Source organism: Symphalangus syndactylus, chromosome 14 (genome assembly GCF_028878055.3).
Source record: "Symphalangus syndactylus isolate Jambi chromosome 14, NHGRI_mSymSyn1-v2.1_pri, whole genome shotgun sequence".
Lineage (NCBI taxonomy): Eukaryota > Metazoa > Chordata > Mammalia > Primates > Hylobatidae > Symphalangus > Symphalangus syndactylus.
The window spans coordinates 115,824,086-115,840,708 of NC_072436.2; the positions used below are offsets into that span (position 1 = coordinate 115,824,086).

Consider the following 16,623-nt stretch of genomic DNA (forward strand, 5'->3'; position numbering starts at 1 on the left):
GCAGGAAGAGGCTAGAACAGTTTGGAGGACTCAGAAGAAGATAGGAAGATATGGGAAAGTTTGGAACTTCCTAGAGACTTGTTGAATGGCTTTCACCAAAATGCTGATAGTGATATGCATAATTAAGTCCAGGCTGAGGTGGTCTCAGATGGAGATAAGAAACTTGCTAGGAATTGGAGTAAAGGAGACCCATGCTATGTTTTAGCAAAGAGACTGAAGGGATTTTGCCCCTGCCCTGTGGAACTTTGAACTTTTAGAGAGATGACTTAGCATGTCCTGCAGTGGAAACTTCTTTTCTTTTCTTTTTTTTTTTTTTTTTTGAGAGGGTATCTTGCTGTGTCACCAGGATGGAGTGCAGTGGCACGATCTCGATCTCGGCTAACTGCAACCTCTGACTCCCTGGATCAAGTGATTCTCTTGCGTCAGCCTCCCAAGTAGCTGGGATTATACGCACACACCACCATACCCAGCTAAATTTTATATTTTTAGTAGAAACAGGATTTCACCATGTTGGCCAGGATGGTCTCAATCTCTTGACCTCGTGATCTGACTGCCTCAGCCTACTAAAGTGCTGGGATTACAGACGTGAGCGACTGCACCAGGCCAGCAGTAGAAATTTCTAAGCAGCAAAGCATTCAACAGGTGACCTGTCTTTTCCTAAAAGCATATGGTTATATGCATTCACAAAGAAATGGTTTGAAATTATAATTTACATTTAAACGGGAAGCAGAGCATAAAAGATTGGAAAATTTGCAGCCTGACCATGTGGTAGGAAGAAAAATTTTTTCTGGGGAGAAATTCAAGCTAGGCCCAGGGCCCTGCTGCTCTCTGCAGCCTCGGGACATGGCGCCCTGTGACCCAGCCACTCTAGCTTCAGCTGTGGCTAAAGAAGGCCAAGGTACAGCTTAGGCCGTTGCTTCAGAAGGTGCAAGTCCCAAACCTTGACAGCTTCCACGTGGTGTTGGGCCTGCAGGTCTACAGGAAACAAGAGCTGGGCTTTGGGGGACCTCCACCTAGATTTCAGGGGATGCATGGAAATGCCTGGATGACCACGCAGAGGTTGGCGTCAGGGGCAGTGTTGTCATGGAGAACTGCTACTAGGGCAGTGCAGAGGGGAAATGTGGGGTTGGAGCCTCCACACCCAGTCTATCCTGGGGCACTGCCTAGTGGAGCTGTAAGAAGAGGACCACTGTCCTCCAGAACCCAGAATGGTACATCCACCAAGCGCTTGCTCTGTGTGCCTGGAAAAGCCGCAGGCACTCAACACCAGCCCATGAAAGCAGCTGCGGGGGCTGTACCCTGCAGAGCCACAGGGGCGGAGCTGCCCGAGGCCCTGGGAAGCCACCCCTTGCATCAGTGAGCCCTGGACCTGAGACATGGAGCCAAAGAGATCACTTGGGAGCTTTAAGATTTGACGACCGCCCTGGTAGATTTGGGTCTTGCCTGAGGCCTGTAGCCCCCTTTGTTGGCCAATTTCTCCAATTTGGAAAGGGAACATTTGCCCAATGCCTGTACCCCCAATGTATCTTGGAAGTAACTAACTTGCTTTTGAATTTACAGGCTTAGGCCGGGCACGGTGGCTCATGCTTGTAATCCCAGCACTTTGGGAGGCCGAGGCGGGCGGATCACGAGGTCAGGAGACCGAGACCACGGTGAAACCCCGTCTCTGCTAAAAATACAAAAAATTAGCCGGGCGTGGTGGTGGGCGCCTGTAGTCCCAGCTACTCGGAGAAGCTGAGGCAGGAGAATGCGTGAACCCGGGAGGCGGAGCTTGCAGTGAGCCGAGATGGCGCCACTGCACTCCAGCCTGGGTGACAGAGCGAGACTCCGTCTCGAAAAAAAAAAAATGAATTTACAGGCTTATAGGCAGAAGGAAGGGACTTGCCTTGTCTCAGGTGAGACTTTGGATTGGCCTTTTGGGTTGATGCTGGAATGAGTTTAGACTTTGGGGGACTGTTGGGAAGGCATGATTGAGTTTTGAAGTGTGAGAAGGACATGAGGTTTGGGAGGGTCCAGGGGCAGAATGAGATGGTTTTCTCTGTGTCCTCACCCAAATCATCTCAAACTGTAATCCCCACATGTCGAGGGAGGGGCCCGGCTGGAGGTGATTGGATCATGGGGGTGGTTTCCCCCATGCGGTTCTGGTGTAAGTGAGTGAGTTCTCACAACATCTGGTGGTTTAAAAGTGTTTGGCAGCCGAGTGCAGTGGCTCATGCCTGTAATCCCAGCACTTTGGGAGGCCGAGGCAGGTGGATCACCTGAGGTCAGGAGTTCAAGACCAGCCTGGCCAACATGGTGAAGCCCCATCTGTACTAAAAATACAAAATTAGCCTGGCATGGTGGTGCATGCCTGTAAACCCAGCTACTCAGCAGGCTGAGGCAGGAGAATCACTTGAACCCGTGAGGCAGATGTTGCAGTGAGCCGAGATCACCTCATTGCACTCCAGCCTGGGTGACAAAATCAAAACTCCATCTCAAAAAAAAAAAAAAGAAAGTGTATGGCAGTTCCCCCAACCCTGTTTCTCTGCTGCCATGTAGGACGTGCCTTGCTTCTCTTTCTCCTTCCCCCATGATTGTAAGTTTCCTCAGGCCTCCCCAGCCATGTGGAACTGTGAGTCAATTAAACTTCTTTTGCATATAAATTACCCAGTCTCAGGCATTCTTTGTTGTTGTTTTTTTGTTTTTTGTTTTGTTTTTTGTTTTTGTTTTTTGTTTTTTTTTTTTGAGACGGAGTCTTGCTGTCTCCCAGGCTGGAGTGCACAGGCACGATCTTGGCTCACTGCAAGCTCTGCCTCCTGGGTTCACACCATTCTCCTACCTCAGCCTCCCGAGTAGCTGGGACTACAGGTGCCTGCCACCACGCCCAGTTAATTTTTTGTATTTTTAGTAGAGACAAGGCTTCACCGTGTTAGCCAGGACGATCTCGATCTCCTGACCTCGTGATCCACCCGCCTCGGCCTCCCAAAGTGCTGGGATTACAAGTGTGAGCCACTGCGCCCAGCCCTCAGGCATTCTTTATAGCAGTGTGAAAACAGACTAATATGGCAACGGATCAGCCTTGCCCCGGGAAATCCACCTCCGTGATCATGGTAGCTCCCCTGCCAGGTAAGTATAAGCTAGTTTTATTAAGATGTCACGGTGACAGCGCCAGGTCAGAGCTGCAGCGGGAACGCCAGGCAGGGGGACTGGGTGTGCGGGAGGGGGGCGGGGCACAGGAGAACTGAGGGAGGGGACAGGGTGGGCGCGCAGTGAGGGGGAGGGCAAAGGTGGTGTCAGTATCTTCATTCTGAGGAGTGGGGTTCAGAGCACTTCTGGGGTGTCAGCTCCTCCATCCCCCCTGTGAGGCTCCTTAGGACTGGAGAGACGACATGAAGAGCGTTGACAGAGAGCAGCAGAAACTCTGGAACTCTTCCCAGACGGCCTGCACTGCATGGACCAGGGCCACCACCTTCTCCTTCACCCAGGCCAGAACCCTGTGCCACCACATCTGTAGCTGCTGCAGCATGGCCTGGAACCATCTCATGACCTTGTCACAAAAGCTCTCCCCAGATTCCTGGGTTGTGGGATCCTCAACTTCCAGGACAGGGGATCTGTTCCCTCGGCACCGTAATCCATCTCTTTCCTTTTCAAGTAGAGGAGTGAGCTCCTGTGCAATGGGGACACCATTTGGCGTCTGTAGGTGAGGGTGTCAGCCCCAGGCCCTGGCCACACCCAGGCCTCTCAGCCTTTTCCTGAGCCTGGGAGACGGAGGCCCACAGGTGTTGGTTTTTTGGTGATAAACAAAATCTCTGCAGCACTGTGACATGTTCATGATGGCCGTGACGCCCAGCTTGGAAGGGTGTGGGTTTATCGGAATGAGGGCAAGGAACACCTGGCCTGCCCATGGTGGAAAACTGCTTAAAGTCATTCTTAAACCACAAACAATAGCCTGAGCGATCTGTGCCTTAAGGACATGCTCCTGCTGCAGATAACTAGCCAGACCCACCCCTTTATTTCGACCCATCCCTTCGTTTCCCATAAGGGATACTTGTAGTTAATCGAATATCTATAGAAACAATGCTAATGACTGACTTGCTGTTAATAAATACATGGGTAAACCTCTGTTGGGGCTCTCAGCTCTGAAGGCTGTGAGATCCCTGATTTCCGACTTCACACCTCTGTATTTCTGTGTGTGTGTCTTTAATCCCTCTAGCTCCACTGGGTTAGGGTCTCCCCGACCGAGCTGGTCTCGGCAAGCTGAGGGTGCCCCTGCACCAGGAAAGGGAGGCACAGGAAGGCCCTGCAAGTGCAGCTGCAGCCAACAGGAACAGCAGGACACCCTCCAGAGGTGACCCCAGCCGCCTCTGCCCAGCCCCCCCCGCCCCAATCTTCCATGGTCCCTGTCTCCAGTCACCCACTCAGTAAGGCTGTGTTGGGCACTGGGCCACAGGGCTGAAGAGACCCAGAGAACACACAGAGGAAGGGGCCACGTTAAACACACATGGGGCCCCTCCTCTGAGAAGAGAGCACATTTTGCACAGAAGTTTGAGGGAGAGGAGCTGGGTGTGGTGGCTCACTCCTATAAACCTAGCACTTTGGGAGGCCCAGGTGGGAGGTTCACTTGAGCCCAGGAGTTCAAGACCAGCCTGGACAACATAAGGAGATCCCCCTTCTCTACAAAAAAATTAAAAAATAGCCAGGATGGTGGTGCACGCCTGTGGTCCCAGCCACTCAGGTTCCAAGCTGAGGCAGGGAGGCAGGAGGCTTGCTTGAGCTGGGGGGGGGGCATCGAGGCTGCAGTGGCGCATGACCGTGTCACTGAACTCCAGCCTGGACAGGAGAACAAGGCCCCATCTCAAAAAAGAAAGAAAAGAAAAAGAAACTTGAACTTGAGGGGGCGGTAGGGCAGAGGCAGGAGGCTACAAGGTGCGTGCCATTCTCTGCAGGCAGCCCCAGCCCTGGGAGCATCCCCTCCTCTCAGCTCCAGTCTATGGTCAGCAACCCCCACCCGTCTCCCCCTTGTCACCCCCATCTGCTGTGGATGTAGGTCCACGTCCTTGACCCAAGACCTTCCCCCATTCCTGCCCCCATCCCTCCTCAAGCCACGCCTACTACATCCCTTGAGTTCTCCATCTCCCTTCCCCCATCTCCCTGTCCACGGCCTCCGCCCCTCCTCTCCCTACCCTGTACCACCCCCACCCCAGGTCTTCCTCTATCTCCTAGGGAACACGGAGCTCCTCTAGCAGGCACTCTCAGACCACAGCCTGCTGGCCCCAGCGCCCGGCCTGGCTCCCAGCCTCTTCCCTCCGGATTCAGCTCAGGCGCCAGGACCTGCAGGACCGAGACGCTTCCCATGATAGCCCTGGCCGAAGCCCAGCTCCTTATCCATCGGTAAGCCGCCTGCCAGCTCCTGCTCTGGCTGCTGAGAGGCCTGAAGAGACCAAGACAGAGACACAGCCCCACAGCACCACAGGGAGGCCCCAGTTACCCCATGCGGATGAGTTTCATGGCCATCTCTAACTAAGGTCAGCACTGTTCAGGACAGGTTCATAGGTAACGACCTGGTGAACTGAAAAGCAAATTTCTCTCGGTCCCTAAAGCCACTCGCTGAGCGTCTAAGCATGAAATGTGAGTCCTAAGAGGGGTAGAAAACGCGTTTTCTTTTTTTTTTTTTTTTTTGAGACGGAGTCTTGCTCTGTCGCCCAGGCTGCAGTGCAGTGGCACAATCTCGGCTCACTGCAAGCTCCGCCTCCCGGGTTCACACCATTCTCCTGCCTCAGCCTCTCCGAGTAGCTGGGACTACAGGCGCCCACCACCATGCCCGGCTAATTTTTTTGTATTTTTAGTAGAGACGGGGTTTCACCGTGGTCTCGATCTCCTGACCTCGTGATCCGCCCGCCTCGGCCTCCCAAAGTGCTGGGATTACAAGCGTGAGCCACTGCGCCCGGCCTACAAACGCGTTTTCATTCACTTCTCGCCAAACCTGTTTCCTACGCCCATTTTACAGAGGAGGAAACTGAGGCACAGACACTTCAAGGTAGATGGCCAGGTACCCTGGCTCTGCCGGCCTGCCTTTCAGCAGGGGCTTCAATGGCCTTGCTCAAATCACATCCGCACTGATGAATGTCCTTTTTGACTATAGGTTCTCTTGTTGCTCTGGGTACTTTTTCTGAGAAACTGAAAAAGTTTGGTGTTTTCATCAGGGCGATATCATTCATCTCCCACCTTCTATCCTGCCTTGCATCTCTTTAACCACACTGAGCTTCCGGGCCCTGCACCCCTTCCTGCACCCTTGTCATGCCATGCATCTGGGGGAAATTACACAACCACAGCTGTGCAGCCCCAGCCCCCGAGATTCTCAGAGGGCAGTCCACAGGGGCGCCAGCACCTCCTATCATCCTTGCCAGAGGCTCTGGCAGGCAGCTCCTGCATGCGCCCCTCAGCCCCATGCCAGGCCCACAGACCCTCAAGCTTCCACGAACCACGAGCCCCCAACTTTCTTTTTCTTTTTCTTTTTCTTTTTTTTTTTTTTTGAGACAGAGTCTCACTCTGTTGCCCAGGCTGGAGTACAATGGCGTGATCTCAGCTCACTGCAACCTCCGCCTCCTGGGTTCAAGCGATTCTCCTGCCTCAGCCTCCTGAGTATCTAGGATTATAGGTGCCCACCACCACTCCCAGCTAATTTTTTTTTCTTTTTTTTTTGAGACAGAATCTCTATCGCCCAGGCTGGAGTGCAGTGGTGCGATCTCGGCTCATTGCAAGCTCCGCCTCCCGGGTTCACACCATTCTCCTGCCTCAGCCTCTCCGAGTAGCTGGGACTACAGGCGCCCGCCACCACGCCCAGCTAATTTTTTGTATTTTTAGTAGAGACATGGTTTCATCGTGATCTCCATCTCCTGATCTCATGATCCGCCCGCCTCGGCCTCCCAAAGTGGTGGGATTACAGGCATGAGCCACCGCGCCTGGCCAGCAGTAGAAATTTCTAAGCGGCAAAGCGTTCAACAAGTGACCTGTCTTTTCCTGAAAGTGTATGGTTACATGCACTCACAAAGAGGTGCTTTGAAATTAGAACTTATACTTAAAAGGGAAGCAGAGCGTAAAAGATGGAAAATTTGCAGCCTCACCATGTGGTAGAAAAGAAAACCCATTTTCTGGGGATTAATTCAAGCTAGGCCTAGGGCCCCGCTGCTCTGTGCAGCCTCGGGACATGGCGCCCTGTGCCCCAGCCACTCCAGCTCCAGCTGTGGCTAAAGAAGGCCAAGGTGCAGCTCAGGCCGTCGCTTCAGAAGGTGCAAGTCCCAAGCCTTGGCAGCTTCCACGTGGTGTTGGGCCTGCAGGTCTGCAGAAGACAAGAGCTGGGCTTTGGGGGCCTCCACCTAGATTTCAGGGGATGCATGGAAATGCCTGGATGTCCAGGCAGAGGTTGGCGTCAGGGGCAGTGTTGTCATGGAAAACTGCTACTAGGGCAGTGCAGAGGGGAAATGTGGGGTTGGAGCCTCCACATCCAGTCTATCCTGGGGCACTGCCTAGTGGAGCTGTCCTCCAGAACCCAGAATGGTACATCCACCAAGCGCTTGCTCTGTGTGCCTGGAAAAGCCGCAGGCACTCAACACCAGCCCATGAAAGCAGCTGCGGGGGCTGTACCCTGCAGAGCCACAGGGGTGGAGCTGCCCGAGGCCCTGGGAAGCCACCCCTTGCATCAGCGAGCCCTGGACCTGAGACATGGAGCCAAAGAGATCACTTGGGAGCTTTAAGATTTAACGACCGCCCTGGTGGATTTGGGTCTTGCCTGAGGCCTGTAGCCCCCTTTTTTGGCCAATTTCTCCAATTTGGAAAGGGAACATTTAAACATTTACCAAATACCTGTATCCCCAATGTATCTTGGAAGTAACTAACTTGCTTTTGAATTACAGGCTTATAGGCAGAAGGGACTTGCTTTTCTCAGGTGACACTTTGGATTGGCCTTTTGGGTTGATGCTGGAATGAGTTTAGACTTTGGGGGACTGTTGGGAAGGCATGATTGAGTTTGGAAATGTGAGAAGGACTGAGGTTTCGGAGGGTCCAGGGGCAGAATGAGTTGGTTTTCTCTGTGTCCTCACCCAAATCATCTCAAACTGTAATCCCCACATGTCGAGGGAGGGGCCCAGCTGGAGGTGATTGGATCATGGGGGCGGTTTCCTCCACGAAGTTCTGGTGTGAGTGAGTGAGTTCTCACAAGATCTGATGGTTTAAAAGTGTTTGGCAGCCGGGCTCGGTGGCTCACGCCTGTAATCCCAGCACTTTGGGAGGCCAAGGCGGGCGGATCACAAGGTCCGGAGTTCAAGACCAGCCTGGCAAACATGGTGAAACACCTTCTCTACTAATAATACAAAAAAAAAATCAGCTTGGCATGGTGGCGGTTGCCGGTATTCCCAACTACTCGTCAGGCTGAGGCAGGAGAATCGCTTAAACCCGAGATTTGGAGGTTGCAGTGAGCCAAGATCATGCCACCGCCCTCCACCCTGGGTGACAGAGGGAGACTCTGTCTCAAAAAAACAAACAGAAAGAAAGAAAGAAAAGACAGGGCAGGGGTGAAGGGAGGCAAGGTGCCCAGATGGGTGCGTCATACTCACTAGGTGCTGTTCCTGATAATGAGTCTCCACTACGTCCAGGTAGCCGTCTTTGAAGTCGTGCTGGGGAGAAGAGGGCACAGGGGGTTCATGCTGCTCCTGCCTGCCCCCTCCCCACTGTGGCCCCCACTGGTCCAGGTGATTCCCAAGGGGACCCGGAGCCCAGACCCAGTGTCCTGTGGAGCCTAAGACCCAGGGACTAAGCTTGGTGGAGGGGGATGCCACAGCTCACCTCCAGCTCTGCCAGGCTGCACATCACCTGTTAGGAACAAAGCACTCGATCCAGGCCCCAGTCTCCTCTGCACTCCACATCAGTCAATCCTCAAGCCCAGCCAGTCCTCAGCTCCCACACACCCCGAACTGGGTCCAGCCAGGGGCCCGGGCCACATCTGGCACCCCTGTTGTTTCCTCAAGGAGCCCTGGGGCTTGGACGCCTCTCTTAGTCTTCGTGGGCGTCCAGATCCCCCACCCGCCCACTCACTGCCACCCAGGTGCAAGCATTTGCCCAGGGTAAGGGATGAGGGAGGCTGCAGGTCCCTCTTTATCCTTCTCACCCTGAGCCCCCCACAGGGTGGAGAGCCTGGGAGCGGGGACATGTGACCTGGGGCCTGAGGGCAAATCCACTCACCTGTCCATATCCTGATTCTGCATTTCCCATTTTATTCCAAAATCTGTCTAAGGCCTGTTGCTGTGAAGAGAGGCGGAGTTGGCATTAAAAGACCTGATCCTTGTCCTCCCGGGTCCCAGGTGGCCCACAGTGTTTTCAGTGTCACAGGCTGAGACCCAGGTCCCCCACCCCCTGGGCAGAAGTGGGAAAGAGCATTACCATTCGGAGCTTCAGATCCTTAGTTTCAACAGACTGGCACTGCGGAAAGAACGGTGACACTCAGGCACCATGTGTGACCTTACCCTTTCACCCAAGAGAAGTTATACACACACACACACACACACACACACACACACACACACACACACGGCAGAGGTGCAGGATGAGAGGAGACAGCAGTCCCAGGATCCCCTCATAGCCTGGAAAGCCTGGGCAGGGGTCTCCTGGAAACGACTCAGAGAACGCTTCTCTCAGGAGCCGGCTCAGCTGGGCAGACCCAAGAGCAGGGCCGGCATGGGCCTAGGCGACCCCTCCTCCCAAGAGCAGGGCCTGCGTGGGCCTAGGCGACCCCTCCTCCCAAGAGCAGGGCCTGCGTGGGCCTAGGCGACCCCTCCTCCCAAGAGCAGGGCCTGCGTGGGCCGGGGTGTCCTCCCTGCACACACACCCACCCCTCCATGCACACACACGGGAGGATGGACGCTGTCCTGGAGCGGGCTGGCTCAGCTGGGTCTCCCACAACCACTCTGGTCCCAGGTGAGAGGTGGCCGAGGAAAGAATGTTTAGGGACATGATGACTGAGAAGGTAACAGCGGCCATTCCTCTCTGATGAGCTGATTAATATTCAGGGGTGCCAGGTAGGTCCGCCCTACAACCTGCCGCTCTTCCCGACTGCCAACATGCAGGCCCACAGGGCCCAGGCCATTCCTGCCTGCAGACACGTGGCTGCATCCACAGAGGCCAGAGGCACCCCACAGACTCCCCACTGAGCCCCCATGTGAAAGCCCTAGTCTGGGGGGGTGACATGCCTGGTTTCCCCCACCACAGAGTAGTGAGAGTCACCCACAGAGTGCGCAGGGCCTGGGGAGATATTCTGAGCAGGGCAGCTGTCTGCACACTTTCAGGCAGCGATGGTCCCATCCCGCCAGCCCGATTTCCCATGAACCAGGGTGAAAGCAGCACCACGCCGGCTTGTGGGAGCCATGTGTCCTCCCAGTTACGGTCCTGAACCTGTGCCAGGCCGTATCATGGAAAACCCATTGTCACAGGCTGCAGAGCTCCCTGGAGGGTGTGGTGGGCCTCACATTTGCAGTGGGGCAGTGGTAGAGGATGGGAGGTCAGAGGGAACCCAGGAAAGGAGGAAGAGACACCCGGGCCCACACAGGCTCTGCTCTTGGGCCCGCCCAGCTGAGCCGACCTCTGAGATGAGCATTCTCTGAATCGTTTCCAGGAGAGCCCTGCCCCACCCCTGCCCCGGGCTTTCTGGGCTGTGAGGGGCTCCTGGGAAAGGTGCTCCCTCTCATCCACACCCCTGTCATTCTCCAGCGCCCCCGACACATGTGACCTCCAGTGCCTCCAGTGACACTCTCACCCCATCACTATCCTCCTGCCCCTTGGCGCCCCTGACTGAGCCCTGACACGCAGGCACCTCGGGAATTACTGAGGGCACCCGCGCCCTTATGGTCTGTTTTCAGACATGCCCACAAAAGCACACGCAGCCTCTCACTCACCGTCGCGACGCCCATGGCGGCCAAAAGTTCAAGGAGCCAAGGCCTGCTGGCAAGGAACAGGCGTGAGGAAAAGTGTCTCAGAGAGGCACCGTCCTCCCCAGAGGATCCTCACCTTCGGGGACCCCAACTCCCCACCTGAGATGACGCAGCTCCACTGAGACAGTCACCTTCTGCACCCAGTCTTCCTGGCACAAAGACTCAGCTGGTTTTATGGGGGAAGGGGGGAGTAGTGGGCGGAGCCTCTCCCAGGGCAGGAGGCCTTGCTGAGTGGGTGAAAAACAGACACAGACAGAGACAGACAGAGATAGAGACTTACCCGAGAGAGACAGAGGTCTGGGGTCCCTGGGAGAAATGAGGGTCCGTCCCTGGCTGGGCCCCTGCTCTCTCTGAGCTGGGGTGGGAGTCTTTGAGCCCAGGAATGGGCTGCTTTCCCCACCCCACCAGCCTGGGAGTGGGGAGGGGCAGAGGGAAAGCCCAGACTCGGGACAGCAGGCTGGGGAAACTCCCGGAGCACAGGAAGGTGACATCAGCCAAGCAGAGTCCAAGGACAAAGGAGTGTGGATGCTGTCCTTGCATGAGGTGTGCCCCGGCCCCAGAGGCCAGAGAAGCTTCTGGATCAGAAGGAGGGGGGCCTAAGAGGGGGTCCATGAGGGCAGGGGCCTGTGCAGGTTGGAGGGGTGGCTAATGGTGATGTAGATGTACCTGTGGGACAAGATAGGACCCTCTGCAGGGTGGAAGGCATCCTGCCGGCTGTCTGAGCTTGGCTGACCAGGCTTTTCTGACCCTTGTGGGCCAAGGCAAGGCCACAGGGGGCCGAAGGTCGCTGGTCTCAGCAATCCTGAGGCTCCCCTACGGGCTTCTCTAGCCCCAAGGGTTCTGACCCTCCAGCCTGGCTGGGCCTCCCACCTCCTCCTCATGGCCCCCGCCCCCACCCCAGCTGAGCGCAACCACGCCCTTGCCTTTGGGACGGTTTCCTGGGGCTGCCCTAAGGAAGTACCACAACAAGGGGCCCTAAGTCGAAGACATCTCTTCCCTCACAGTCTGCAGGCTGGAGGTCCTAGGTCAAGGTGGGGCAGCGTGGGGTCCTTCTGAGGGCCCGGAGCTGGGATTCTGTTCAGGCCTCTCCTGCCCTTGTAGATGACCATCTTCATCTTCATCACATTCTGTCTGGGTATGACTGTCCACCTTTCCCCTTTTCATAAGGACACCAGTCATATTGAAGTAGGGTCCACCCCAATGACCTCATTGTACCTTAATTACCTACATAAAGACCCTGTTTCCAAATCAGGGTGCATTCTGAGGTCCTGGGGCTTAGGACTTCAGCATGGATGCAGTGTACCCCATTACATCCTCAAAAGGGTCCTGGAGAGACAGAACCTATAAACCATGCCTCCTGGTGAAAGCTTCCCTTGGGTGAACTAGACACCGCTTGTCACCTGCCTGCCACTTAGGAGTCCATTCCACTGTGCACAACTGCCTTTCCACAGCCAGGAAGTCTCGATCTTTCCCTGAGCCATCTCTGAATTGTAGAGTGGGAGAGAGAAGGAAGCCACTCCTGCACCAGCTAAAAGTCATGCTCTAGGCTTCGGCTCCAAGAGACTGTCTCTCCACCCCACCAACCCGAGCCTCTCATGACTCTCACAAAGGCCACCATCCGAAGGCATCTTGGGATCCACCCAGACTGTACCCTGTTTTTATAGCTTTATGGTGATGCAATTCACAGGCAATGCAATTCTCTCACTGAGCTGTACAATTCAAAGCATAGAACAGTGTAGCTATCACCAAAACCCATTTTAGAAAATTTTCGTCAACTCTAAGAGAAATTCTGCCCCTCTGAGACATCACCGCTAGTCCTCATTTCCCTGGACAACCACTCTGCTACTTCCTTTTTTTTTTGTTTGAGATGGAGTCTCGCTCTGTTGCCCTGGCTGGAGTGCAGAGGCATGATCTCGGATCACTGCAACCTCCACCTCCCGGTTTCAAGTGATTCTCCTGCTTCAGCCTCCTCAGTAGCTGGGATTACAGGCATGTGCCACCACGCCCAGCTATTTTTTTGTATTTTTAGTAGAGATGGGGTTTCACCACATTAGCCAGAATGGTCTCAATCTTCTGACCTCATGATTCGCCCACCTTGGCCTCCCAAAGTGCTGGGATTACAGGCGTGAACCACCGCGCCTGGCCTAATTTCTGTGTTTTTAGTAGAGATGGGGTTTCACCACGTTGGCCGAGGAGTCTCGAACTCCTGACGTCAAGTGATCTGCCTGCCTCGGTCTCCCAAACTGCTGGGATTACAGGCATGAGCCACTGCGTCTGGCCTCATCTACTTTTCTCTCTCAATGGATGCATCTCTCCTAGACATTTCTTATAAGTAGAATTATACACTAGGTGATCTTCTGTGTCTAACTTCTTTCACTGAGCATGCTGTTCTTGAGGTTCATCTGTGTTGTAACATGGATCAGTCCTTCATTCCTTTTTCTGGCTGCATAATATTCTACTGTGTGGATAGACCACATTTGGTTTCTCCATTCACCCCTCGAAGGACATTTGGGTTCTTTCCACTTTTTAGCTATTCTGAGTAACGCTGCTGTGAACATTCACAGACAAGTTTCTGTGTGGACTTATGTTTTCATTTCTCTTGGGTATGTATGAAGGAGAAGAATAGCTGGGTTACATGGCAAATGTGTTTTTATCCTTTTGAGGAACAGCCAGACTATTTTTCAAAATGTCTGTCATTTTACACTCCCAGCAGCAGTGTCTGGCGGTTCCTGTTTCTCCACATCCCCAGATACATTTGTTATGCTCTGTGTCTTTTTAATTCTAGCCATCTTAGTCGGCTGAAATGGTATTATGTGACAATTTTTGTGGTTTTGTTTGTTTGTTTGATACAATCTCGCTTGGTCTCCCAGGCTGGTGTGCCATGGCACGATCTTGTCTCGCTGCAACCTCTGACTCCCGGGTTCAAGCGATTTTCCTGCCTCAGCCTCCCAAGTAGCTAGGATTACAGGCATGCGTCACCACGCCTGGCTAATTTTTGTATTTTTAGTAGAGACGGGGTTTCACCATGTTGGCCAGTTGGTCTAAAACTCTCCACCTCAAGTGACACCTGCCTCTCAAACGCCTGCATCAGCCTCCCGAAATGCTGGGATTACGGGCATGAGCCACTGCGCCCAGCCAGTTTTATTTTTATTTTTATTTTTTATTTATTTTATTTTATTTTTTTTTTTTTTGAGACGGAGTCTCGCTCTGTCGCCCAGGCTGGAGTGCAGTGGCGCAATCTCGGCTCACTGCAAGCTCCGCCTCCCGGGTTCACGCCATTCTCCTGCCTCAGCCTCTCCGAGTAGCTGGGACTACAGGCGCCCGCCACCACGCCCGGCTAATTTTTTGTATTTTTAGTAGAGACGGGGTTTCACCGTGGTCTCGATCTCCTGACCTCGTGATCCGCCCGCCTCGGCCTCCCAAAGTGCTGGGATTACAAGCGTGAGCCACCGCGCCCGGCTATTTTTATTTTTTTGAGACCCATCTGTTGCCCAGGGTGGAGTGCAGTGGTGTGATCACAGCTCATTGTTGCCAAGACTTTCCGGCTTCAAGTGATTCTCTCCTCTTAGCCTTCCAAATAGCTGGGAATACAGACGCGTGTTGCCACCACGCCCGGCTAATTTCTTGATTATTTTGTAGAAACAAGGTCTCACTACGTTGCCCAGGCTGGTCTTGAAATCCTGGGATCAAGCCATCCTCCCACTTTGGCCTCCCAAACTGTTCGGATTATAGGCGTGAGCCACTGTGCCCAGCCTCTTTCCAACTTTCTGGATGATGTCCTTTGAAGCACAAAAGTTTTAAATTTTGATTATAAGACCATACCATTTTTAAACGATACCATTTAAAAAATAAAAATAATCGCTTTGACACAACATTTTTGTGTAGCAGTCATAAAATTTTAAAGGCTCTGGAAGTCTACATGGAGCCATGAGGCAGTCTCAATTCCACAGTGGCCGTCCATCCTCCGGGTGCCCCATAACCAACTTTTGGGTTCCTCTCTGCTTCGTCCTCCCACTCTTCTTTCTTATTTTTATTTATTTATTTATTTTTTGAGACAGAGTCTCGCTCTGTTGCCCAGGCTGGAGTGCAATCGTGAGATCTTAGCTCACTGCAACCCCTCTCTCCTGGATTCAAGTGATTATCCTGTCCCAGCCTCCTTAGTAGCTGAGATTACAGACATGCACCACCATGCCTGGCTAATTTTTTTTCTATTTTTAGTGGAGACGGGATTTCACCATGTTGGCCAGGCTGGTCTCGAACTCCTGACCTCAAGTGATCTGCCTGCCTGGGCCTCCCAAAATGCCGGGATTAAGGCGTGAGCCACCATGCCCGGGCCCACTCTTCCTTCTTAGATTCCCCATCAACCCTGGATTCCTTGTTCTGCAAAGCAGGGAGACTCAGGTCGGTCCAGTTCCTGCCACCACACTTCTCCCCAGGTCCATCAATGCTCAGAAGAATGGAAGGGCTTTTTGTCCATTCATTTTTATTGTCCTGAGTGGGATGAATAAGTTTCTAATATACAAATTTCCCCCTCCTCATACATGGAAAAGAAACTGACAGAGGCCCAAATCGTTTCCTGGCAGCCCAGAATTCCCAGGTAACTGACCAAAGTCTCCTGCCTTCTGTCCTCCTGCTGATCTGTTTGTATGAGAAATTGGGGGAATTCCTTCCCTGGTCGCTGGGACAGCTGCCCACAGCCTCAGCTCCAGGAAGCACTAGGGGGTCACTGAGTCTGGACAGCAATTTAGGAAGTGGCCCCTAAGTGACTCTACCCATGGGGGTCAGTTCGTCATTGTGGCCTGAAGATGTTTGTCCTGGGGTGGGGGAACACTGCAGAGCCACAGAAATGCCACAAGACAGCCAGCTACTGCCTCCACAATCCCTGCAACTAGTTAAAATGCAGATTCCCGACCCCACCCTGAGTGAGGATTCAGGGTGAGGTGTGGGATCTGCAAACTCAAATTTCCCAGTGATTCTGTTGTGGGATAGTCTAGAAGAATAGTTCCAGAGGCAATCATTTAGATCCTAAAACTGTGGGGAGTGGGGACAGGGTGAATCAGGTGCCTCCAGGTTCCACCCACCCCTCACTCTAGAACTAGGGCCTCCCAGGAGAGAGTGCTGAGGAGGCAATGACCAGGCCTGAGCCAGGGTTCGGTCCCTGTCTTTCCACCAGCGTTGAGTTGATGAGAGTCAAGCTGTTCTCTCCAGGGTGCAAGCAGGGAAGTGGTTCTTGGGGATAGAACGGTTCCCCATTGAATGGAAGGCAGTTCTGGACCCATGGAGGCGCTCAAGCTGGGTGGCCTGGGGAGGAGGGGGCGGGTGCCGGGGGAGGAACGGAAAAGGTTAACAGTCTGGAGAGCAAGGGTCGTCCCTCCAGCCACTGATTCCACCACCTAGGATGTGGCGCACGGGTCCTCAGGGGTGATATCTGGACTGGTTCCCGGTCTGGGTCCCAGGTCCCCACCAATGTGGCAATGACTGTAGAGGGGCGTCGTGGGAGCAGAACGGGGTGAGAAACCGCGGGTGGGAGAGGGGCAAGGCACAGCTTCGCAGTCAGGCCTGTCCTCTAATGACCCAGGAACGCCAGGCGCAGTGGCCAGGCGGGGCGGGACTGCGGAGAGTCCCGGCACTGCGGAGAGTCCCAGGACTGCGTTCCGAGAAAAGC

The 16,623-nt window shown here is 53.9% G+C and overlaps 1 protein-coding gene across 3 annotated transcripts; it reads right to left on the reverse strand.

Annotated features, from left to right (window-relative positions):
- Positions 1–3,106: 3,106 nt before the first annotated feature.
- Positions 3,107–11,429, reverse strand: IL32 (interleukin 32). 3 transcript variants are annotated; one of them, XM_063616941.1, is made up of 8 exons: positions 11,239–11,429; positions 11,058–11,124; positions 10,923–10,965; positions 9,415–9,453; positions 9,217–9,276; positions 8,821–8,847; positions 8,592–8,651; positions 3,107–3,646 (listed from the first exon to the last, which is right to left on the reverse strand). In XM_063616941.1, exons 3-8 carry the CDS (start codon positions 10,935–10,937, stop codon positions 3,350–3,352), a joined length of 498 nt encoding a protein of 165 aa, XP_063473011.1. In that variant the 5' UTR covers positions 10,938–10,965; positions 11,058–11,124; positions 11,239–11,429; the 3' UTR covers positions 3,107–3,349. The 3 variants fall into 3 exon arrangements, with proteins under 3 accessions (XP_063473011.1, XP_055098479.1, XP_063473012.1); XM_055242504.1 differs by lacking the exon at positions 11,058–11,124; XM_063616942.1 differs by lacking the exon at positions 11,058–11,124 and having other exon boundaries at positions 10,923–10,968.
- Between the last annotated feature and the right edge of the window lie 5,194 nt (positions 11,430–16,623).

What these genes read in the sequence shown, in the direction of transcription:
- IL32 (XM_055242504.1), bottom strand. An exon ending in GCAGCCTGGCAGAGCTGGAG is followed by an intron (nt 8,652 to 8,820) that starts GTGAGCTGTGGC and finishes TCTTCTCCCCAG; the next exon opens with CACGACTTCAAAGACGGCTA. An exon ending in ATTATCAGGAACAGCACCTA is followed by an intron (nt 3,647 to 8,591) that starts GTGAGTATGACG and finishes CCCATTGCACAG; the next exon opens with GAGCTCACTCCTCTACTTGA.